This window comes from Poecilia latipinna, unplaced genomic scaffold (assembly GCF_001443285.1).
Source record: "Poecilia latipinna isolate Pla-1442-1.1 unplaced genomic scaffold, P_latipinna-1.0 Scaffold1000, whole genome shotgun sequence".
In the NCBI taxonomy this organism is placed as follows: Eukaryota; Metazoa; Chordata; class Actinopteri; order Cyprinodontiformes; family Poeciliidae; genus Poecilia; species Poecilia latipinna.
The window spans coordinates 103,512-128,051 of record NW_015113616.1 but is presented as its reverse complement, the minus strand read 5'-3'; the positions used below and the strand labels follow the sequence as shown (position 1 = coordinate 128,051).

The 24,540-nt window shown below is 38.3% G+C and overlaps 1 protein-coding gene across 2 annotated transcripts; it reads left to right on the top strand.

Annotated features, from left to right (window-relative positions):
- Positions 1-1,598: 1,598 nt before the first annotated feature.
- Positions 1,599-15,323, top strand: LOC106958614 (neurexophilin-1). 2 transcript variants are annotated; one of them, XM_015050599.1, is made up of 3 exons: positions 1,599-2,141; positions 14,229-15,080; positions 15,165-15,323. In XM_015050599.1, exons 1-2 carry the CDS (start codon positions 2,070-2,072, stop codon positions 15,030-15,032), a joined length of 876 nt encoding a protein of 291 aa, XP_014906085.1. In that variant the 5' UTR covers positions 1,599-2,069; the 3' UTR covers positions 15,033-15,080; positions 15,165-15,323. The 2 variants fall into 2 exon arrangements, with proteins under 2 accessions (XP_014906085.1, XP_014906084.1); XM_015050598.1 differs by having other exon boundaries at positions 1,601-2,141; positions 14,229-15,323.
- Positions 15,324-24,540: the final 9,217 nt, after the last annotated feature.

Below are 24,540 nucleotides of genomic sequence, written 5' to 3'. Positions count from 1 at the left end.
CTACTAACTGACTGAAAACTGAATTTTTTTCTCCCAATTGTTTCTTTTTTAATGTAAATAATTTAATGTAAATACGATTGTTTTTTCAACATTAGTGAAATATTCCCAGAGTTTTGTGCATAAATAAACGTCGCTCTGCTGCTGGAATAAACACAACTTCAATAAATCCACCAACTTTTTTGCATTAAACATTTTTCTCAAAATAATCGTGATTAATTGCATCGTAAAGAGCAGCAGATCTCAGATGAAGCCTCAGTGTTGCAGAAGCAGATCTGTTCTAAATGGATCCAGATCCCAGCGAAAATCTTCCAGCTTTGTTTGGTTTGTGATAAAAAATCACTGAATGAGCTAAAGGTGAATATTTTTCACACGTTAAACATTTTAGAAGAAAAATATCAGATTTTGAAATTAAACGGATCCATAATTTGAAAAAAGTAACTTTTAAGAAGTCATAATGTTTTTGTTTTTTGTGATTTTCCATGAATGTGTGTTTTTTATTTTTAGGAGAACCTGCATCTCCACCTGCTCTACATCCAGCAGATGGAGATAAAAGATGCAGGCTTTTCCTTGGACGGGGAACAAAAGATGCTATCGGACTTTTCTGCCGGGTCTAATGATTTTATCCACTCAAGGTTATAATTTAGAAGTTTCTCTTTCCTCCATTTTTCAGTTCAGAGGCAAACTGAGCATTAGATCCATCCTCACTGCAGAAGGTTTTCCAGGATTTATTCTGTTTCCTAAAAATCCTTCAAACTATTTACTGTTTTTATTTTATGCAAAAAGGCCAAAGATAATCGATTGAAAATGCTTGAATTTTATTAATTCACTTAAATTTTCAGAAAAATATTTTATTTTTCCATCACCTGATCAGTTTTCCTGTTCCTGCTCAAACGTTTCCCCACAGCATCATGTTGCCAAAACCGTGTTTTTTGTTTTTCCAGCAAATGTTGGCCAAAAGGTAAAATTTTTGTACTTTCTTCTGAACATGTTTATTGTTTCCTTAAAGGTTTGAGATACATCAGCCTGGAGTGGCTTCGCTGTTTCCACTCTGAACAAAAACTGATGTTTGTCACTATAAACGGAAAGAAAAGGAGAAAATTTAAGACAAAAAAACTGAAATTTTGAAATTAATTTCAGAAATGCTCAAGAAAAAAAACAAGGTAACTGCTGAGTTTCAAAAGTCGAAAATTTTTGACCTTTGAAACTTTTCTCTGATTTTTTTACTTTTCAACCTGAGAAAAGTAAGTGGTTGTTTCTAAAAATAATTACGTTTTTTCCCCTCATATTTCTGAGATTATTTTCAGTATTTCAGATATTTTTCCAGCACATTTTTCTGACTTTGTGAGCTCAGAGATTTCCTTTTTTTTTTTTTTTTTTTCTGGAAAATTACTGAGATTGAAATAAAAATTTCAGATTTATTTTTAGCAAATTTTGAAAATTTCTGGGTTCGAAAAGTTTTTGTTTCTTTGTAGTTAAAACAAGATTAATCTGAAAATTTTAGATTCGTTTCTATCAAATTTTTGACTTTTAAAACTTAGGTTTTTTCTTAAATTTTTTAGTTTTTGGCAGAAATGTCCTTTTTTCTGTCCAGAATGGCCTTAAAATGCGGTCATTGAACTTCCTTGTTGCTGAAATTTGCTACACAAATAAACTTGAAAGCTGCATAAAGAATAAAACATGGAGTCATTTAAAATCATTGTTCCCAGATGAAGCGAGCAGAGGTCATTCCCGCTGACCACCACTAGGTGTCAGCACTCAGTGATTCAAAAAGAAAAGTTGTCTCTCAAAAATCAATACTGTGAGGCTCCCTCCCTCTTTTCCACTCTGTTTCTCTCTCTGTCCTCCCCAACTCTCTCCCTCCCGGTATAAAACATCGCTCCACGCCGACAATCAGACGTGAAAACGCCTCCGTTGTCACCGCAGTGCCGCAGAAGCCCTCCCGTTTGCCCGGCTGATGCCTGGATGACCCCCGCCTGGATCATCGCCTCCCTCACTCCTTGAGTTTGACAGCTGATTGTGGCTCATCCAGCAGGAGATTCTCCTCCGGTTTTCTCTTCTTTCTCCCTGAAATGAGGCGAACGGCGGACATGAAGAGCACATGTCTGTGGGCCGCCGCTGCACTGCTGTCACTCAGCTCTCTGGTGAGTTAAATGTCATTTTGATTTGACCTTCTCTGCTATTTGCATTCTTCGTTTTCAGATTTACAGCAATTTTATCTGTTGAAATACTCCTTTAGCAGATGTTTTCAGCAGAAACTAGAAGTGTTGCGGACTTTAAATGAAAGAAAATCTTCTCCAGCGCTTTTTTTCCCAGTTTCTCCCATTTTGCAGATGTGGTTTGGAAAAAGTATATCTGACAGGGCGAAGGAGAACAGCCTGAGCCCATTATGACAAATACACCAGAATGCTTGCAAGCTCAATGCCTTGACAGTTTGTGACAACCCAATTCCTTTAATCCCTGAAGAGACGGTAACCCTTCACCCGCTGATAAATCTGTCAACAAAGCAATCAAAGCGGAGCAGGAGCCACTCCCCTCTCCGACACCAGCAGAAAATATTCCATAAACTTAATCCCTACAAACTTGACTGGCCTTAAAAAGCTCCTGTGGTGTTATCTGTGTTTAATTTGCATAGTGATGGAAAGAAGTCAATTACTATTAATTATTCCCTACAACTTAATACCCATTATCGAATTGAATTCACCGTCTTGAAAACCATAAACTCAATTTCACAGCTGACTAAGCGCACTAATCATTTCGCCCCCCTCCTCCTCTTATTTCCTTCCTTTTCTTATTTTATGGCGCCCATCCTGCTTTAAAGGAAAAACAATTCCTCGACTTCACCAACAGCAGCGGCGTTCCCTATCATCTGTTTCTCCTTCTGTCATAACAAACCAAAACCAAACATTAATTATAAGAGCTGGGATAATTTCTTATGATGATTTCCGAGCATCACTTGACAGGAGAGTGTGTGTTTTTTTTTGTGTGTTTTTTTTCTACAGACTGGGCTGCCAAATTGCTTTGCCATGCTTTAATGGGATGATCATAATTGTTTCGTACTTGCTGCATCCTAAGCTTTCGCCTGGAGCTCCTTCAACAGATTGACAGATCCATGGGAACCTCGCAAACTTATTTTGGCCGCCTTTGAACCAAGTCGTGTGTGAAATAATATGATTATGCGTTTTTCCTCTGGGTAAGTTGGAGAACTAGTGGCCAGGGTTTCTTCTTCTTCTTCTCCTTAAATATCCCGCAGTCTGTCCGCGCTCGGTATTTATCCTCCTCTGAAGTCACGGTGGGTAATCGTGCCCTGGCCTCTTAACGCGCCGCGGCGGCGAAACGACGCTCGACTCATCCCCAGCTGCCTGTGATGTCTCGACACACTTCCTGATTTGTCATCATCTCTGACCCCCCCCTCAGGTATCGCTTTGATATCACCTGAAACTCTCGGCGGGGGTCAAACGCCCCCATTTGATCCATCATCTGGACGACAGGAGGCCGAGACATGGAGGTTAAATTCGGTGGAAAATGATCGTTTCCCCGAAGCGGCCAGCAGAAAAAAAAAATATTTAAGAGTGTTTAACTTCCTTCTTATCGTATCATAAAAGATTGAATGAATTTTAGCTTCTCAGGACATCTACACTGCAAAAACGCAACATTTTACCAAGTAGATTCTAGTGGAAATATCTTGGTTCACTTGAAATCAGACAAAACTAACTTACAAGTGACATTTTAGCACAAAATATGAGCTTATTTTGACTAAATAATTACTTAATGTGCAAATTATTTCACTGAAAACGTGAGAAAAATGTTTTGTTATAAGTGAAATAATCTGCAAGTGGAACTAGTAGGTTTTTTTAATTTAAAATTAATGAATTATTTATAAAAAACGAGCTGCTATATTTGCTGAAAAGTTACTTATAAGTAAGTTTTGTCTTATTTTTTGTTTTGCCAAGATATTTGTTCTAGAAACTAATCCCTAATTTTGGTCTAGTTTCTAAATCCCAGCTGACCAAATATTGTGAAGGTGAATGATTCTGAGGTCAAACTGAACATTCATCACTGCAAAAACACAAAATCTGAAAGTATTTTTGGTTCAGTTTCTAGTGCAAATATCTCAGTTAAAGACAAAATTAACATACAAGAACATTTTCTGAAAGTTTAAGTAAATAATCCTTTAATATTGATCAAAAAGTGCTACTTCTACAGGAAGATTATTTAAATCTTAATACGTTTTTCCCATAAGTGAATTTTTTTTTTGTTTGTTTGAGTTCAGTTGACCTCAAAATAGTTGAGACCAAATCCAGATTATTTATCACTTGAAATATTTTTGCATTAAGTTGGACCATTTTTAACTATTTCACATTATAAGGTTGAAGTTTTTTCCTATTTCTGATCACCTTTTTGTCCGTTTACGTTTGGTTCCTTTACAGTTTAAATTATAACGAGACATTTTTCCCAGGTTGTAAATTAAATAATCTGCCGGTTGAACTAGAACCTTTTCATCAGTATTAAGGAATTAAATGCATAACTTGTTGCAAAGTTACTTGTAATTTACTTTTGTCTCATTTCAAATGTATAAAGACATCTGCTTTAGAAACTGGACCAAAATATTTTGTAAGATTTAGTTTTTCCAAAATCACATAACCTGGAGCCTAATGTTTATTCAGTATATAGGAGCTGGTTTTAAGTAAATAATCTCTTAATATTGATTTTAAAACGTGGTGGTTCCACCGACAGGTTATTTAATCTGGCAGATTATTTTCTGCCAGAGAAACTAGTACTTTTTGTTGATATTAAGGAGTTATTAACTTAAAGGAAGCTCCCATATACCTGTGAGATAACTTTCTTTCCTTTTCAGTGAGATAAGACGTTTACGATATAAATAAGATAAAAATACTTGGTGTTTTTGAAGTGTAGGAGTCCTAAATGTGGTCTGAATCAGACTGTGTGTGTAAAGTGGAGCTTTGGTCAAACTCGCGCCTCCTCGCCCTTTAACTTTATCTGATTTACCTGAACCCCACCAGGTGATCAAATCTGCTGCATTCATTTGTCAAATCTCCGGATGGACAACATCCGTTAATTTTCCGGAGTGCACAGCTTCCAATCAAGGCTGCAAAGTGGCTTCCCAAATCTTCCATCAGCCTGTTCGCGTCTCTATTCTAGCTACAAATCTTCCCTCCACACGCAGCAGCCACAACATCCAGGTAAATGAAAAGTGACACACACTTTCATTCTTCCTCGCAGGGTTTTTTTTGTGTGTGTGTGTGTGTGTGTGTGTGAGCCCACCGCAGTGTCGCCTGGCTCCTCCAGCGGTTCTATTAAAGGTTGGGATTTGTTGGCGGTTCGGGGGTCCGGCCCATAGAATCTCCTCCGCGCTCCCGAGGGGGGTTGGGGGGTTGTTTATCTTCCCGTTTCAAAGAGCGGACGCCTGCGCCTTATCACAGCCTCGCCAAGAGTAGATAGCATTTAGGTTTGTCCAACAAGCCCGCCTGCACGCTGCATCTGGCAATCTGAGAGTCGTTTCTTAAAGGACTCCGGCATGCCGATGCCGTTTGCCGTTATCTCGCCGAGGGATTCTGCCTCGTAAGCTGAACATATAGGAATAATATTAACAGGCGGTTAAATGGGGTTTTCAGGAGGGGTGCAGAATAAAGTGGAGGGAGAAAAGTTGCCAAATAAAAAGTAGAAGAGTTTTTAGTAGCAACAAATTCTGTCATTGCTGGTCAGTTTGCTTAAAGAGCTGACTTTTCAAGAAAACCGTGTTCAAAACATGCAGCTTTAAAGCTTTCAGGGTTTTTCCTGTTTGAGAGATTTTTGTATAAATTGTTGCATTTTTTAATCTGTTTTCTGTCGTCTCTATCCGTTTCTGCTATGGCTGAAACGATTAATCGTGACTAATCGATTATCAAAATAATTGCCAACTAATTTAGTGATCAATTAATCGTTAACTGGAGTGTACAGACTAAAAAATTTGCCATTTGCTGCAAAAACAATAATCTGGGAAGCAATTAATTAAGCCAAAACTGTAAAAGAAATAAATAAAATAAATGTTTTGCAAGCAAATTGTGGTCAAAACCTGCAGCTTTAAAACTTTCAAGGTGTTTCTATTTATTTTTGAGAGATTTTTATATAAATTGTTTTAATTTTTCTTTTGCCCTGTCCTGCTACAGATGAAACATTTACTCACTTATCGAAATAATATCAAACTAATATAGTAATTGAGTAATTGCTGACTGGAGTACACAGGTTCTAAAAAAGACAATTTGCTTAAAGAACAACACACAGAGCAGTAATTCAGCCTGTGCAAAAAATCTATTTTTTCAAAGAAATCTTACTCACAACATGCAGCTTTAAAAGTTTTAAGGTTTTTATGTTTATCTTGTATCTGTTTTCTGTTGTTTCCGTCTGTTCCTGCTTGGGCTGAAACGATTAATCGTGATTAATCAATTCAATTTAGTGATCAATTAATTACTGAAATAATTGTAAACTAATTTGGGAATCAGTAAATCATGAACTGGAGTGCGCAGACTCTAAGAAAGCCATTTACTGGAAAAAAGGGAAAAAAACGGCACACGCAGAGCAGTAAAAACTTTGCAAAAATGTTTTGGTTTTCCAAGAAAATCATGTTGATGCATCATAGAAATTATGAAGCGGTCACTAAAGGAAAGCTGCTATTGCATTTTAGGCAGTGAAATGTTTTTCTTATTTTAAAAAAGAACTGAATTATTTACATATCGGCATCTTTTAATGTATTTACATGCGATTAATCGTTAGAATAACCGATTAATCGTTACTGAAATAAGATTGACAAACGTAAGATAGGCAGCCACCTTCAAGAAAAGTCAGATAAAATAAATTAAATATGGCTGGAGTGCATTTAAGTTATTTTTCATACTTTTTCATAGGTTTTACTATAAGAAGGCAGAACAGTGGATTTAAAGGGCACTACTTCAGGACAGTAAATGGGATTTTTTAAAGTTTATGTGTAGCTGATATTTTTACAGTATTGTTTTGATGTTCATAAAGACTATGCCTGCTTAATCATGAAGTTTTTGGATTCTTTTAGTGAAGAAATTTCTGTGAACATTTTTCTTTCTGGATAATTTATGTGAACATGTTTCCCTGTTCTCTGTAGTTAGCATTAATATTAACCCAGTCCCACTGCCATGGCTTTTATACTCATTTTTACTGTTCAAACATGCTTCACTGAGAGTTTTAGATTATTTATTCGCTTTTCTTCGCTGTGATCTCATCTCTCTTGGACGTTAACAGACAGACTGTATTTAGAGGCGTCCCACAGCTTTCTTCTGCAGACGTACGTTGATTTTTGATCATGCACATCACGTCTGAGTGATGGATTCCCCTGGATTTGTTGTTAAAATGGCAACAAAGAGTTCCTTCAAATTTGAATGAACCTAATTTCCCTACTTAATGAATTTCAGCTCATCTTTGTAGCCTTAAAAACTCTTTAACAATTAATTTATTCTCCACTTAGTTGCAGAATGAATTACAACTAATTGATTTTTTTGTTTAAACTCTGCTTTGTTTCCAACACATAAACGTTAATACTATTTCCTACTTCTGATGACTAGTTTTATTTTAAGTTTCGAGTATAAATACATTTTTTATAACAGCTTTAGCGACCGGCTGTAAACTCCATTTGTAAAAACACTAAAAATGCTACAGCATATTTAACCATCAACTTTTGGAATGTTTTTTCCCACTTTTAATCATGATGCATTAATTTTTACTTTAGCTTAGCATAAATGCTACCTCATTTGTTTTGATTTTTGGCCATGAGTTCTGTGCTGAAATATTTTACTACCAGGTAATAAATCTGATGTTCATGTCATCATATTACATTTTCTCTACATTTGATCAGAAGAAAATGTGAATATTTTATATTAATCACCTATCAAATTTTATTTGAGTCCTTTTGTCTTTTCAGAACCTTTTCCATTTTGCGCTTGCTAGCTATGTTAGCTATGCTAGCTTGGTAAATTTGACTGGCAGCTAATCAGAAAGATGAGTATGGGAAATAACATGTCAGTAAGTTATTTTAACTTATTTTAAAATTGGAAATGAAAACAGATCAGATTTTACATTTAAGAAATTTCTAAAATATATATATATATATATATATATATATATATATATATATACACACACGTTTTATAAATGTATGATTAAAACATTTTGATTTTTAAAAAAATTTAACAGATTAGATATTTTTATTTTTTTAATTGATGGGATTTCATGTTTCAAATTAAATATTCCATTAAATTTTTCCATTTATGCATTTTCCCCCCCACATACTGAGGCCCTCTCAGCACTCCCTGGCGGCCTCCCAAAGGCCCGCAGCCCCCATTTTGAAAAACACTGGTTTAGCGAACAGAGGCTTCAGTTTTAGTTTTCAGTCTGGATTTGGTGCTACCTTCTCAAAACATTTAAATTCTGTTTTTTATATTGTGCCAACACACACAATGAACAAATATTTAGTCAATTTAATCCAATCATATCGAGAGATTAAAAGTTAATTACATACAGTTTGATCCTAAAACACAAAAATAAAACCATTTGAGCTGCCAAAATTAAAGTTTTAAATTGTCAAGGATCTTTTTTTTTTTTTTTTTTTTTAAAGGTTTCATCTGAAGTTAATAATGAAGATAATTAAGTGCGGAGCTAATTCCACCTTTAACAACAAGGGGATATTGTTTATCCTTGTGTGATATTCATTAAAGCACAGTATTGACAAACCAATATCTGTTAAGCCCAGAGTTATCAAAGTGCCACTGTTGACCTTTACGCTGCCAGCTTTGTTGTTCCTCCTCTTTCTCCGCTCGGCAGCATTTCTTTCAGGCACATCCACGCCTCCCTTTGTGCATCGCCGGAGTGTTTCTCCAGTTTTGGCCCCTCGGTGTGCCGGCGCAGTCAGTCGGTGTGTTCCGGATGTAAACGTTGCTTTAGTCAGGACTGCCTCTGATCTGCCTAATCTCCCCGGGCGGGATTACAGGTTGGGCTCTAATCCGTGAAGTGGGGGTCTCTGTCAGTGTGCCTTCCTAATCTAGAGACTGTCAGGTGCTTTAGATGAAAGCTAATTGCATGTCACAGTTTGGGGACCAAACATAGCGCTGGCGACAACAGAGAGGAGGAATTAGGTGCGAGGATGACTGGGCACACACACTTCAGACGTTCTCTGGAAAATTTGATCATCTTAGAAGAAGAAAACGGAGACTAAATCCTCCCCAAGAATTTCAGTCGCAACAAACATCAACAAGTAACTCAGAAACTGAATATTTTGGGTCTGTGTTTCGAAAGAAAGGCAAGTGAAGTTCCTTCCAGGATTTGTGTAGTTCAGAAAATATTCCTCGCATGTAGGCGTTAAAAATGCTGCATCCACACAAACACGAGTCCCACTTTCAGTGATTAGTATGACAGGCATTGAAACCAGCTCTAAGCTGCTCCCCAATATCCCAGGATCTGGTTTCAGGACTCCGCTGAGAACAGAAACCCAGTTACAGAGACGCATCAGTAATTACTGAGCTACCAAAACGATATTTCATTTGGTGATTAGAGACTACAGTCTTTCAACAACTCAGAATAGATACAGTCATGAGAAATAAATGAGCTTTACAGCCTGGATGGCAAGACAAAGGTCCATTAGGAGACAGTTTATTCTTTTACGATTACTGAAAATAAATTAAACAGGCGTGGGAGCACGTTTGGTGTCGTTTGACCTTGGTCGTTCCTGCCAGATCACAAACACATTGTGTCAAGTTTTCTGCTGTGATTTCCTTTAAAATCTCCAGTTGTTTCAATTATGTTTGTTATAAAATAGATTGAAGTCTGAACAAATACAAATATTCCTAAACATTTCTCTTGCCTTATCAAATTCACTTTAAAACATCTACATTGTGGCAAGATGAGACGCTATCGTTTCATTAACAGACAAAAATCTTTGTCTGAGCGCCCTACAGTTTTCCTTTAATGCTTCTGTGAACAGGTTAGGAAAGTCTACCCGCTATACAAAACACATTCATTACAGTTTTTGCATACAATCATTCTTTAGATAATGAGATTTTAGTTTGATCAGTTCTGCGGATTCAGAGCTCCTTTCAGAACGAGCTGTTTTAGGGCGTCTTGTCACTTTAAATCCAACAAGCTGCTGCTGGTCACGTGTCCAACTCTACGTTTACACCCATTTGTAAAAATAACTGCAAACAGATGCTCAATTCAACCATACATTTTTGAAAAACAGAAATGGTAAAACCATCTGGCCGAAAGTGCTGGAACGCTGCTGGGGTTGCTAGGTAACGGGTGGAACTTTGCTACTGGGGTTGCTAGGTAACAGGTGGAGCTCTGCTACTGGGGTTGCTAGGTGACAGGTGGAACTCTGCTACTGGGGTTGCTAGGTAACGGGCTGGGCTTTGCTGGGGTTACTTAGGTGAACAGGCAGCATTGATTTGTGACTCAGCATTTGGAAAATTTTTGAAGCGGCACTCTTTCCAGACACCAGAAAACATTAACTTGATGCCAAAAAATATTTTGTGTTTTTTTAAGTGCTTGGGCTGATTTTAGAAACAGTAAAGACTTAAAGGGAAGTATGAAAACATGTGGTGACTCAACGACCCAAATGGAAACAGAAAAACGTCCAAAATGTGAGCTTGGCATAACAGATCCCATTTAATAAAAGAATCCAGCTGTAGATGTTTTGTGCTTCTAGAGGCGAAAACGTTTAGATTTAACTCCACTTGTGAGGCTGCACTAAAGAAACGTTCAGGTTGAAAGATCGCAGTGGCAGAGATCACGGTTCGCTCCCATCGGGACATTCGTCATCGAGGCCTCCTCTTCAAAACAACTGGAGGCCATCTTTTCAAACCGCTGCACTCTGAAGCCAAGTGCATGAAATGAACGCAGCTCCTGCAAACAGTTTACTGCACGCAGTCTGACCTTCACTGCTACAATGTCATTCAGTGAACTTTCGGAAAGAGAGAAGACCTTATTCTCGGCGCATCGATCGCTGCGTGAAAAGTACAAAACGTAAACGCTCCGACCAGATGGATCTACTGTCACGCCGTGCGGCTGCCGCGCGGACATCACTGTCACGCGTCTCTGCGGGGTGCGAGGGAAATCTTCGCGCTCTCATCTGTGCGATTGTTAGAGGAGAGGCAGAATGAGCCATCAATCATCCATTCAGGGCACATTCGGCAGGTAATAGTCCGCTGTTGGATCACGTCTGCAGCAGAGACGCGCGTCATTCATCTCAGCATACGGCAGAAATACCCCTTTAATCTTGATTAGGACGTTTTCACACACTGTGAGATGTAGTTACAGCTTTAACTGATATGTCACAGGTGCTGACAGGTGGGACGAGGCACAACTGTTGGTGTTTTCTTGGTTTTGTTTTTAGAAAATTATTATAAATAAAATTATACTATTTTTATATTAAATATTAAAGGACAACATGTAAATGTCTACTATAACCAGTTGAAATTCCTTTAATTAATTTTTGGTCAAACCTAAACATGGCTATTTTAATTATTTATAATCCTGCTGCTTTAAGTTTTTCCAAAACTCAAACTTTATAAATCTACAAAAAAAACTTTTACAACCTTTAACTTAATGTTCTGGACTTATTGTTGACCTCAGTAGAAAAGTAAAGGATATCCGGACAAACATTTCTTTGTTTTAGGCTAAACAAGGAGTGATACTTAGCTTTGGTTTTATTTACAAAGATAAACTTATTATTAAATGCTCTCATATTCTGTGTCCCTTTTTAAATTCCTCCCATATTAAAACACAAATATATATTTTTCGGAACATAGTTTAACACATTAGGAACTCTACTGTAACGAGAAAGAAAACATTTAGTTTCAGAGCTTTTTTGTTTAGAATAAAATTAATTTAATCAAACCTACAGTATGGTGCTTTAAATTAGTCATTTCTGTAATGAAAAACTGGGCTGTATGCATCTATGAATCATTCCATGATGACAACAAAACTAAAAAATGACTTTTGCGTCAGTCACCGTTTTAACAATATGAACTATTTTCATTTTGCTTTGAGTTTATTAAACAGTGAACTTCAAGCCTGGCTGTAGAATATTTTCATTCTGAGATATTTTATCTGCAGTTCTGCCAACACTGTTAATGAAAAACCACAGCTTATCATAGCTCTTCTGTTTTTCATCAAATAAGAAGCATAAAACAAACAAACAATGGAAAATCTGTTAGTTCTTGTGTAACATTAGGTACACACACACACACACACACACACTTGATTTGCATGTATTAAAATTTTATCACCGTCAACAAAACAGATTTCAGCTAGTGAGCTCCTCAAAAGAAGTTTTAATCATTTTCTCATTTATTGTTAAAAATGTTTATATTTAATATAAAATTAGCCTTGAATAAATGAAGGATATGTTCTATTCGTTTTCTGTAACGTCTTATTTCTGGCCAGGATTAGAGTAATTCAGATTAACAAATGAGAGCGTTTACCCCACAAGCCCAAACCACCTCATATTCACACTTAAAGGGGACATATTATGCAAAATTCACGTTTTCGCCTGTTTTTATACTTTCATTTGGTCCTCAGCTGCATATAAAAACAACCCCGATGTTTTTTGGACGTAAGTTGATGCGTTTTTGTGTCTGGAACATGAGTTTCAAAAACCTCCCAATAAGTCACATTCAGTGGGCACTGTGCCGTTACCTAGCAACCCCAATGGAGCTCCTCTTGTCACCTAGCAACCTGAGCTTCACTCCAACACATTTGTTCAGCTGGTTTTACCATTGTATGCGCTGTACAATGGCTGCTGGAAAAGACAAGTGTTTTGTTGTTGACTTGCCATCCAGAATCCATTTGCTACATTCTTGTTGGTTGTGCAGGAGGCTCCACTTCTGTTTTTCAGAGATGAATACGTGTATAAAACCGTACATCTTTCTTTAGTTCTTTCCTTTGGTTTTGTTTGCATTTCCTTCTAGTTCATGTAAAGCACTTTGAACTGCCATGTTGCTGAAAATGTGCTATATAAGTAAAATTACTTTGTAAACGCGCATCGTTTGCAGCCATTTTCATGCGCTAGTGTAAATGTTGAGTCGGGGGGCGTGGCCAGCAGCAGTTTATTTGGATTTAAAGTGACAAGAGGCCCTAAAACAGATCATTCTGGAAAGAGTTCAAAATAAGCAGAACCAAACTAAAATCTCGTCATCTAAGAATGATTTTGTGCAAAAGCATTCTTGTGAACATTCGACCTATCCTAACCTGTTCAAGGAAGCATTTAAAGGTCACCTTTAAAATGTAACAAACTCCTTATTAAAGCATAACTATGTGTGGGACCTGAGAGTTGTTTGGTCAAGACGAGGGAAAGCACTGTTGTCAACTTAGCAACTTTTCTAGCAACTTTAAAAAGTAACTAAAAACTTATTATTGGAGACTTTGGCAGTAACACAAACCACCAACTGCTCTGCAGTAATTGTCTTGACTGACTGAGAAGAGCAGTAGCAGTTTAGAGTTTCTATTTGACCTATTAAGTGTCTTTTAGACTGAGTGGAAAGAATACCGACACAGAGCTGATCATTGTGCCAAACATTTGAGTATTTTGTAGCTGGAAATAAAAAAATAGTTTCAAGACAAAAGAAGTTCAAGGATTTTGAGGACATTGGTATAAAACCAAACATTCTAGATATTGAAATATTTAACAAATACACTTTGAACTGGTGATGCTCAAATTGGTCTATCAAGTGAAACATTATGTCCTTGATCTGCTCTGATCGGTTAGACTAATTGTATTTTCTTTTCGTTGTGGAACCTTTTTTTGGTTTTTAAATGCAAAACATGATGCACTTTGATATGCAAAATAATTGTTTTCTGTTTGATTAGCAAATTACTACCTCAGTTAACTACCAATTAAAGTGTTTATGTAGTTTGATAAATACAACTTGATTTGCATGTCTAACCCAAAGTTTTAGTTCAGATATTATAGGAAACTTGTATTCAGTATTCAGTCAGTGAAAGTCTAATTGGCGCTTCTCTGCTTCCAACATTCATTAATTAGAGTTATAATTAAAAATGGCAATGAAAAAGATGCTGACGATTACCAGGCTTGGGTAATTTAAAATTGTGTGAAGTATTTAACAATAATCCGTCTTTTGAACTCCTATTGGACAGATTCCCATGGTGCTCCCCAGCTGAATGCTGCATTTAACTTTTCATGTTTGTTTTTCCAGGTGACCAGTGCTGATTCACCTCACTCAGGAAGTTCGGACTTGAGACAGAGCTCCAAATCCAAAGTGAAGACGTACTGGACTGAAAGCAACAAAGCGGTCTCCATCAGTCGCCTGCTGTCTCAAACCATCTACGGGAAGGAGAACTTTACCTCGGTGGACCTGAATTACGACGACGCGGACGCCTACTCCAAACCGGAGCAGTGGAACTGGCTTTACAACGCTTCAACTCCGCGCGACCCGCGGCCTCGCACAAAAAGACGGCCCATCGTCAAGACCGGGAAGTTCAAGAAGATGTTCGGCTGGGGCGACTTCCATTCAAACATCAAAACCGTGAAGCTGAACCTCCTCATCACCGGGAAAATAGTGGATCACGGCAACGGCACATTCAGCGTCTACTTCCGGCACAACTCCACCGGCCAGGGCAACGTTTCCGTCGGGCTCGTTCCCCCGACGAAGGCGGTGGAGTTCCAGGTCCATCCGCAGCAGCAGCAGCAGCACTTCCACCAACATAACCACAACCAGCAGCAGCAGACGGCTCTGGAGACCAAAGACACCAAGCTGTTCAACTGCAGGGTGGAGTACGAGAAGGTGGAGAAGGGCACCAGGAACTCGCTGTGCGCCCACGACCCATCACAGAGCTGCCCACAGGAGCAGACGCAGAGCCACGTGTCCTGGCTGTGCTCCAAACCCTTCAAGGTCATCTGCATCTTCATCACCTTCTACAGCACCGACTACAAGCTGGTGCAGAAGGTCTGCCCGGACTACAACTACCACAGCGACACCCCCTACCTCCCCACTGGGTGATCACATGACCGAACACGAAGGGAGAAAGACACACCGTCTGCCGGGCCACGAGTCCAACTTCAGATGTTGACAAACTTTTGTTTTGTTTTGTTTTTCTTTAATTACAACAGACGTATCCTTGTGAGAGGAGGAGGAGTTCGTTAGGGAAGCACTTCTAGGATTGCAATACCGTTAATAAATGCATAGCTGCTTATGGAAAGGAAACTCAAGCAAACTGTGAACATGCACCGATTGTATTTATGTAAATATTCTGGACTGCAGCACACACACAAAAAATGGTTTTATTAACATTTTTTTCCTCTCCAGCTAATTTACTTGTTTAGGTTGATGGTGTATTTCTGTCTCAATCATGCTTTGTGTCTTCTTCAATCAGTCTCTGGTAATCTTTGCAAATGCATAAATGTCAACGCAAATAAGAAGAATCTGTCAGCACGCGTTAGGAGGGCGTAATGGAAAAGGCAAACATTATTTGGAGTGGTGTTATTTTCCGCAGTGTGGTTCGTTAAGAGTGAGTGTACCTCTCTGATGTCGTCATCGGACTCTCATCCATGTTCATGCATGAACCGAATGTGGTGAACGGCTAAATAAGGCCCGTTTATATTGTCATTTTATTGCACCTGTCAGAAGAAATCTTCGTCAAGTCTCAGCTGCGACAGGAAACAAGGCAGAAAACAGTTCTTCTGGTTTAATTCTGTGTTGTGTGTTTGAGGTGACACTGAATGACACCATCTGGGAGCGCCAAACAGATCAAAAATGTTGCAATAAATAAATAAAAGTTGCAGAAGACATGAAAGATGACAGAGATGCAGAAGGTTATTTTCTGTGCAAAAAATAACTGAGCTCTAAATCAGTTTCTCTTTAAATGTTTTTTTTTTCTTTTAAATGTTGCATAAAACAAAAATGGTGTAATAAAATCCAGCTCCTGCTACACAACAAGGAGCCGGTAGAGAAATATGTAATCAAGTATTTATTTGATACACTACAAAAACAGAAAGTCCAAATATCTTAGAAATAAGACAAAACTAGCTTATAGGTAACTTTTCGTCAAGACATAGGAGCTTTCTGAGTTAATTACTCCTTAATATTGACGAAAAATACCAGTTTATTTCACTTAAACATGGGAAAAATATCTTATTGTAAATTAAATAATCTGCCAATAGAACTGGTACGTTCATCAATATTAAGGAATCATTTTCTTAACACAAGCTCCTATATCTTGCTGAAAAGTTACCTGTCAGTTAATTTTCTTTTTTCAAATGTACTAAGATATTTGCACTAGAAAATTAAACCAAAATGACTTGGTGTTTTTGCAGTGTAGCCATCTGCTCCTGACAGCCAAACCGAATACGTTGTTTAAAAATATAGAACAAAACATGAAAGATGAAATCCGTAGGTTCGTTTGGTAAAAGCCATAAAATCTCCAAAGGAGAGAACGTGAATTAAATCAGCAGGCGCTAATCACATATCAAATGTTTGCACCTCTGGTTATCAGAAAAGGCAGATTATGCATCAGACTAACACTTCTGCTAATGACACTGGATGTTGCGATCAGCCATTAAAGCTTCATTACATGAATTGGGAGCCAGTGGCTCCATGCAAGGCATTTGGAGAAAATGAACACGGTAAAAGAGGGAAGCTCTGCAGAGTCAACAGCACAGAGCAGAGAATGAATTAAAATGCCAATAGGAAACCTGTATGAAAAAAAGGAAAAAAAAAAAGTACAAATGTGCACCTAGGGGCACAATCACTGCTGTCTATTTAAATTCAGAGCTCTTTCACTGTGTATGCAGTCCTATGCACAGCTCTGTTAATAGCAGCCTGGACTGCTTCCAATATGCGAAGGAGGGCTGAATTTTCTGACAAGGCGGCCTAAAGAACTCGTCTGCCTGTGGGATGAGAGCGCGCAAAGAGGAATTTATGATGTGGAGGAACGAGGCTGGCAGAAATCACTGGAAACACCTGACTCGTAAATTGAGAGCGTGTTTCTGTCAGCGACAAGAAGGAATGACTAATGTTTCAGATTGCTATTTGGGCCAGTTCTTTCATCTCAATAAAGTGACTTTGATAGTTTGCCGCCCATAGAAAAATGTGCCAGGGACAGTTTGTTAAGCTTCAAAGAATTAAAGCGGCACTTTGCAGAGACAATGCAGCCTCATTATGCACATAATCTCACAAGTGTAAACAGTCTGGCAGGAAAGTGTTGGGTGTGAGAGCTGCTGAAAGACATCTGTAATTGCATATTTTCCTGTGTACCCTTTAAGACCCTGACAAAAATAACCATATTAGTGACAAATTAAAGATCATAGAACTAAAGGAGGCTCTGATCAGTGATTTAACCTAAACAATGGATCAAATATGTGATGCTTTGTAGCCTTTTTTGTTTTACTGCTAATTTATTTCAATTACAAACCAGATAAGTATTTTGTTCCAAAGTGTCAAATATCTCATCGGTAAAAGCCTCATGAAGACCTAAAACCCTGTAATGCTGTCTAATGATTCTAATGGCGCATTCACACCAGCTCCGTTTGGTCCACTTTAATCAAACTCTAGTTTGTTTGGCAGAGTATCTATAGATACACACATAATAATGCGAAGCAGACTGGGGACTATAATGCTAGTCGCTATAATAACCAATAATGCTAGCTGGGTACTAATTATTGTTAGAACCCAACAATTATACTCAAGAGTTGCACCACTTCAACTAGTACATTTCCATCTATATTAAGGAATTGAGTACTTAAACAAGTTCCTACATCTTGTTGAAAACTTACTTGTGAGCTAGTTTTGTTTTACTAAGTGTGCCAAGATATTTGCACTAGAAATGCTTGGTAAGATTTTGCAGTGTAATTTTGTAGAAATTGAGTTTAATTTCAGAGCTTGATTTCAGCCGTTGTCGGGGGGAACAAAGCAGTTTATTTTCAGTATAAATTAATCACGGCAGTGTTTGGATGTCTCGGTTATCTTTGGGCCCAGATCCCTCGGTTCAGTTGTCCTGGGCCGGAGCCATCCATGCCTGCCGTCTAACCCCTAGCTTGCCCACAATCCCTGATTAATGTGGTCTGGGTGGGAGCTGTCAGAAATGGCAGAGAGAATCATGGGATTTCTCCTTCAGAGTCCCAATGACACCCAGCAGCTGCAGGAGTAAACAGATGACTAACCACTGGCCTTTTGGCAGCCTTCGGAGATTCACATGGAGGGAGGGCTGCGAACATTGCTTTGACATTTAGGTGGATTAGAAAGTTCTTGGGTTCTGCTCTCGTGGTGTCAGAGGTGCTTGGTGCGGTAATTATTTGTGTCTTGCTTTGCTTCCACGCGACCTCCAAACTCCAACGCTAAAAAAAGGGCTTAATTTTTCCACTTACGGATGTTTGTTCAGATGAAATGTTTAAGTGTGAAAATCCACGCCTCATTTATAAACAAATCACATTTTCCGTCTTGCTTGCTGCCACAGAAAGAAAAAAAAAAGTAACTTGCTTTTGGAAAAGAAAACAACAAATTGTCATTTCAGATCATGTCCTGCCGCAGACTTCATTTCAAATCTGGTGCTGAAAGCTGTCCTGGGGGCTCGGTTTTGCGTGAGGTATTGACATATTAAGGGCTCCATCAGACAACGGCTGCTGCTGCTTTTAAATCGCAAATAAATTACTCTCCTCAAAACACTATTACTCGTCTGAAAATGAAAACTCACTCATTGTGACTGTCTCATATCAGGTAAAAAACTGGAGAGAATTAATTAACCTTTGTCATTTTAATTGCTTTAGTGACAGCTGTCCTTTGGAGCTGGAGCTATCCTAATGCACACACTGCGAGCTTGTCAATTACTTTCCCAGTGAATAGATTAAAACGCCGCAGAGGATAGAGTCATTTCATTAGTCAGACTTAATGCCCCCCAGACATAACCAGGTGCGAACACTTCACCCTAAATATGCAGGAAAATGAACAATACTATTAAGCCCATATGAATCGAATGAATTGTAGCAATATGAAATTAAGTTCACGCTCTATTTAGTTCTTCCCCGCCGCTTATTTTCCATTTGTTGTGCCGGGTTTTCTTAGGTAAGGTGCAGAAATTCAAAATATTTTGGACAGCAGAACCTGCAGTCTGAAATGCAGGGCACCTGTGTTTCCAGAGCTAATTTCTCTTGCGGATGTTAGCGCTGTCAATTTTTACAGCGCAGGATAATAGCAGACAGCAGCCTCCATCTAATTCTCCCATTTCGCTGTTAGCACATCTATGATTTAATGCCACTCAACCCATCATGAATCAGACAGAAATTACGCTGCTTTCAAGCGTCTTTCAGACAGTTCTCTGCTTCCAACACCAAATGTCTCCAAGCCTCTTCCTTTCACCACGATATGTGAAGTAATTTTCACATTTTTACCAAGCTGCTGAAGCCCTTTCTTCACGTTCTGTGAGGATTTTCACACTCGAGCACGAGGGAAGTCAGGAAAGCTCTCGACTCTCTGGAAATGAAGGTGAATGCCAAAGAGGCTTAAATTCTCAGTTTGCTGATGTCACAGAATTACAACAATGCAACAAATGCAACAGTTTGAAATGCAACATCCTGTTAAGCCTGCCACATGCGGTCAAAGCCCCGGAAAATCAAATGAAAACTTACTTCATCCAGAACCTGTAGAGTGACTTTAAAAAGCAGAATATAGAAAATTCTAGAGTAAATCCTGATAGTTGTTATTTTGTGGTAATATTGTAGATTAGCACAGTTGTGTCCATTTTTCAGATCAGGGGTCAGCGACCTTTACAGTTCATAGAGCCACTTTTGCCCCAAAATAAAACTTTCAGTGGTGTAGCATCTTTTCAAAACTGTTGAGGGATGCGAGTTTACTGGGATGAGATTGTGGCAGGGATCACATTACATAGTTACAAATAAAAAGGCAAATCTTTTTCCCTAAATGTCTAAACCAGACTTTTGTTTTAGGTCAGTTACACTTACCAAAATTATTTATTTTTGCAAAATGCCACCATAATGAAAGAAGGAATCTATCAGAAATGTTGCATCCACTGCAAAAGCACAAAATCTTACCAAGTATTTGTGGTCTAGTTTCTACTGCAAGTATCTTGAACTAAGAAAACTAACTTGCAAGTAAATTTTCAGCAAGATATAGGAGCTTGTTTTGAGTCAATCATTTCCTTAATATTGATGAAACAGTACTAGATCCACTGGCAGTTTATTTTACTTACAAGTTATTTTTTCCATGTTACATGTGAAATAATGTGTATTTTTTAATCACTGTTAAGGAATGATTTACTTACTGTGGAACTGCACAACTCAGGCAGCATCTTTAAGCGTCTGGAAATCATTCCTAAAAATAAGTATAGAAAAGGAGTGGAGTTTAAAATCATTTTATCATTATCACAATAGTAACAAAATATTGCAATCAAATTCTATTACTTCCTTCTTAGGTAACTGTATGGTCAAAAACACCAGTACTACTCTTGAAAATCTACTTTTGAAATGACACCATTAACGTTTTAAGTGTAATTTAAACTGCACACAGTAACTGCATTTAATCATATTTTCAAAATTATTGATATTCTTTTATGCTCTCATGAAACAAACATGAGAGCATAAATTGAACATCAAGAAGAAAATAATGTCTTTTCTCCCAACATTGCCTTCTCCTCACCAAGTAAAAACAAAAAAACATTTTAAAAAGTCATTACAATGCTGCTAAGGAGGTCTGATGAACGACATGGTCTAGCTGCAAAGTCAGATTAAATTGGTGCCATCATTAACTACAGCTGTGAAGTGTTTTTCATGTCTCTGAATGCAAATGAAGAGGAACTTTTCTCAGTGTTTCTTGAGGTGAGATGGAATATACATGCATCTAGACATCAGCTATGCTTTTACTACTATACAATAAATCCTTCAACATGACTTAATTACTGACCCTTTGCAGCTGCATCACTTAATCATTCCAGGCGTCATGACGGACAGCGGAAGTGAGGGACGGGAGGATTGAACAGAACGGCTGAAATAGTTTCCCCAAGTTGTTTTTGCCAGTTTACTCTGCTGTTGGAGTGGAGCTAATTTGTCTGTGGATGTAACACAGCTGGCTGGACGGGCTCACAGACGGCCGTATTTACAAACAGCTAGCTTAGAAACCGACCCATACCTCCTCCCTCCTGACGTGTTGATTAAATTACCGACTTTACCTGAATCCACACCACAGGTGTGATAAACAGCAGGTGATCCTTACATCGGAGCAACATTAAAAACGTACAAAAGACGAGATGCTAACCAGTTCTTTCCATACATGCTAGGCTACATGACGTTGCCAACATGGCTACTAACGGTTAGACGCCTACCTTCTCCGTAATGCGACATTTGATATGTTTCTAATCATACTTATAAAGTTTTTGAACGTTAGTCTTGCCTTGTAAAAACTGTTCACTGCAAATCCGCGGACTTGCGATTCACTACCGTTAATCTTTATGATTGACAGCTGCTATCCATCGCCGCCATCTTTCCTCATTAAAAGTTACGTAATAAAATTCTAAATTTGGTTTCCATCATTGTTGGTGCAGCCGACTGCGCAGCACCCTATGACCATTTTAAAAGTGAAATCTAGATTACAGATATCTATTTTAGACTAGCTTTAAAGGAGAGCATTGGTTGCTTTGACGTCCTTAATGACGGAGTGGGCGGAGCTCCGGTGAGCGTGACGTCACTTGCAAACTGAAAGTATCACTTTGCACAATGTAAACAGGTATTACACCGTCCAAAAGTTTTACTTTCATCCCATTAAGCCCCAGAATTGTTGAGTTTAAGTTTTGGGGACCAGTAACATGATTTTCTTTTGTTGTTTTTTTTTTTGTTTTGGTTTGTTTTGTTTTAACAAATCTGAGACAAGGCTATATGCCAGGGGTGGGCAATCCTGGTCCTGGTGGGCCCGTGTCCTGCAACTCTTTAATGTCTCCCTGGTCCAACACACTTGAAACCAACAGCTGAATCACCTCCTCAGTGCAGTCGGGTTGTCCAGAGTCCTGCTAATGACCTCATTATTTGACTCAGGTGTGTTGAAGTAGAGACGCATGAGAGCTGCCCTCCAGGCCTGGAGTTGCCCACCCCTGTTATATGCACTTGATTCAATGTCTTAATAGTTTGGATTATGGATAAACATAGAAGATATTAATAAGCAGTAGAAATTCTAACTTGGAGAAATTACCTCAAGTTAAAAATGATCAGATTTCTCTCAACTTCTTATTGACTGTCTTTGCCCAAGTCAAGTAGCTTATTAAAATGCTATAAAAGAAATAAGAATAACTCTAAATCTAGTGAGTTTCTTTGCTTACTTCAAATAAGAAAACTTGGATTAAACATTGATTCAAATCATAATTAGATTCTTAGAACAAAAGAGGAATATAAGAGCATCATTTTACTTATTGATGTTACTCTCAGTCAGAGAACATATTTAAAAATCTTCAAGAAATGAATCCAGAGGCTGATTTTTATTAAATTAGCACACAGAAATATTACATAAAAAGACAGAAACTACCATAAAAAGATTATTGCTTCATCAGTTGGTCACAATTATTCAGAGATCCATATATTGTCCCACATACTGATAGCAAGTTAAAGTTTTTTGTCATATTTTTGGTGGGATGGGGGTTATGAAACCAGACACCAAGGTATTGATGGCAAAGATGTGTTTGCTTTTCAAAATGACACAAGATGTAAGAGGATTACGCGGCTCATGAATGTGGGCCGTTTCTATCCTCTTATTACTTCATCCACAACAGGCTGCCACGCCACACAAAAGGCTGATGTTCTGAATAACTCGGATCACAGTTCAGATATGAGAAGAAAAAGCCTTAAACGCGCCTCTGATCACCTGAACGTATACGGGTGGCGGGCGATAAGCCCCAACAATTAGGCCGCTTCACAAGCAGCTACACCTTTGATGAAAAGTGCAACTGGTTGAAAATCTATTTTTACGACTCTGCACACTGTCAGGGCAGGTTTCTCTGAAACAAAAGCAGGACAGGATGATGATTGCTGATTATCATCCTGTCAGGAATAACACTGAAGTACAAAGCTAGGTGATGCTATTTATATTAACCGAAGAAGTGATAAAAGAACAAACAGATCATTTTCTCCATCATTTACATACCCTGAAAGGAAGTGGGAAAAGAAAAAAAAAGAAAAATCACAAAAAATACAAATCTCCAAGGTACGACGCTTAATCGCCACAGCATCTGGTTGTGCATCAAAACTTCAAGGCTTTGCAGCCTGCATTCGTTTTAAGAGCCCATCCAAGGAGCTGTCCACATGATGAGTAGGGCACCTTTCCTTGTCATAGCCTAAATATATAGAACAGTTTTCCTTCACCGTCCTGCCTTTCAAACAGGTCGCCAGGTAAAACAATCAGGGCCGGCTGGTGTCGGCGCTGACGCTTCGTTTGCCGTTGATTTATATCTTAAACAACCTCTGCTGGTGCTTCCACTGCTAAAGGTGAGATGCACAGCCAGTGTTGGTGACAGAGATTGACTAGGCGCAGTGGCAAGAGGGAGGAATGATGTGGTTTTAAAAAATGCATCACCATTAAATCAAAGAGTAACCTTGAACGAGCCCAACTGACGCCGGCTGGGTGACACGTTCTGCCCTCGGCGCTCGGTCACATTCGGACAAGATGGCGGTCCAGTTCCTCGATGACCAAGGCCACGCGTGCTAATGTTGTGTCCCAGTCAAAGCAACATTAACTTAGAGAAACAACTACTGTAGAAGAAATGCACACATACGTTTTCACAACAAAAAATGTTTTAGTCACACTTCCCGAGTTATTAATCATGTTAGTATTCTTTTAAAAAAGACACATTGTACAAAATTCACTTTTTGCACTTCCATTTGGGTCGCTACTGTTACTAAAAACAGCCCAAGTGAAAGAACTCTGACATTTTTGCCATTAAATTTAATTTTTTTTAGGTGTTTGGAGCTGTTTCACAAACTTCCCAATTAAATCACATTCAGCAGGCAGCATTTAAAAAACAAAAAAAACTCCTGAATGTAACATCACAAATCAGCAGGCACTGCCCCGTTACCTAACAAAAAGAATAACTTTCAGCAAAAGTGTAATGAATGTGTTTTGAAGACCATAGGCGTATCCTGATTGAGGAAGCATAATAGTTCACTTATAAAGTTAAGGTGAACACCCCAACATAGTTTGTACTGAATACAGCATTCAACAAAATAATCCATGTACTCCCAGACGTCTGCCATTTTTATGGACTCTCAAACACAACTATCCTTTTGATTATTAAAGTATTGTGTTTTATTAAAAATATAAAAGCAAATCTAGTCGTAATCCTGGAGGATATTTCAAAACGGCATTCTTTGGAGGAAGGAAACAAGATTTTACAAAAAGAAATATTTTTGAAACACCAACAGCATTAGAATATAAGTGAATCCTTTCCCATACCGTCAGTGCTTCGTAAACAAAAATTACTGTAAAATTCAAAAGTCCACCTATCCGTCATCTATATCGGGTT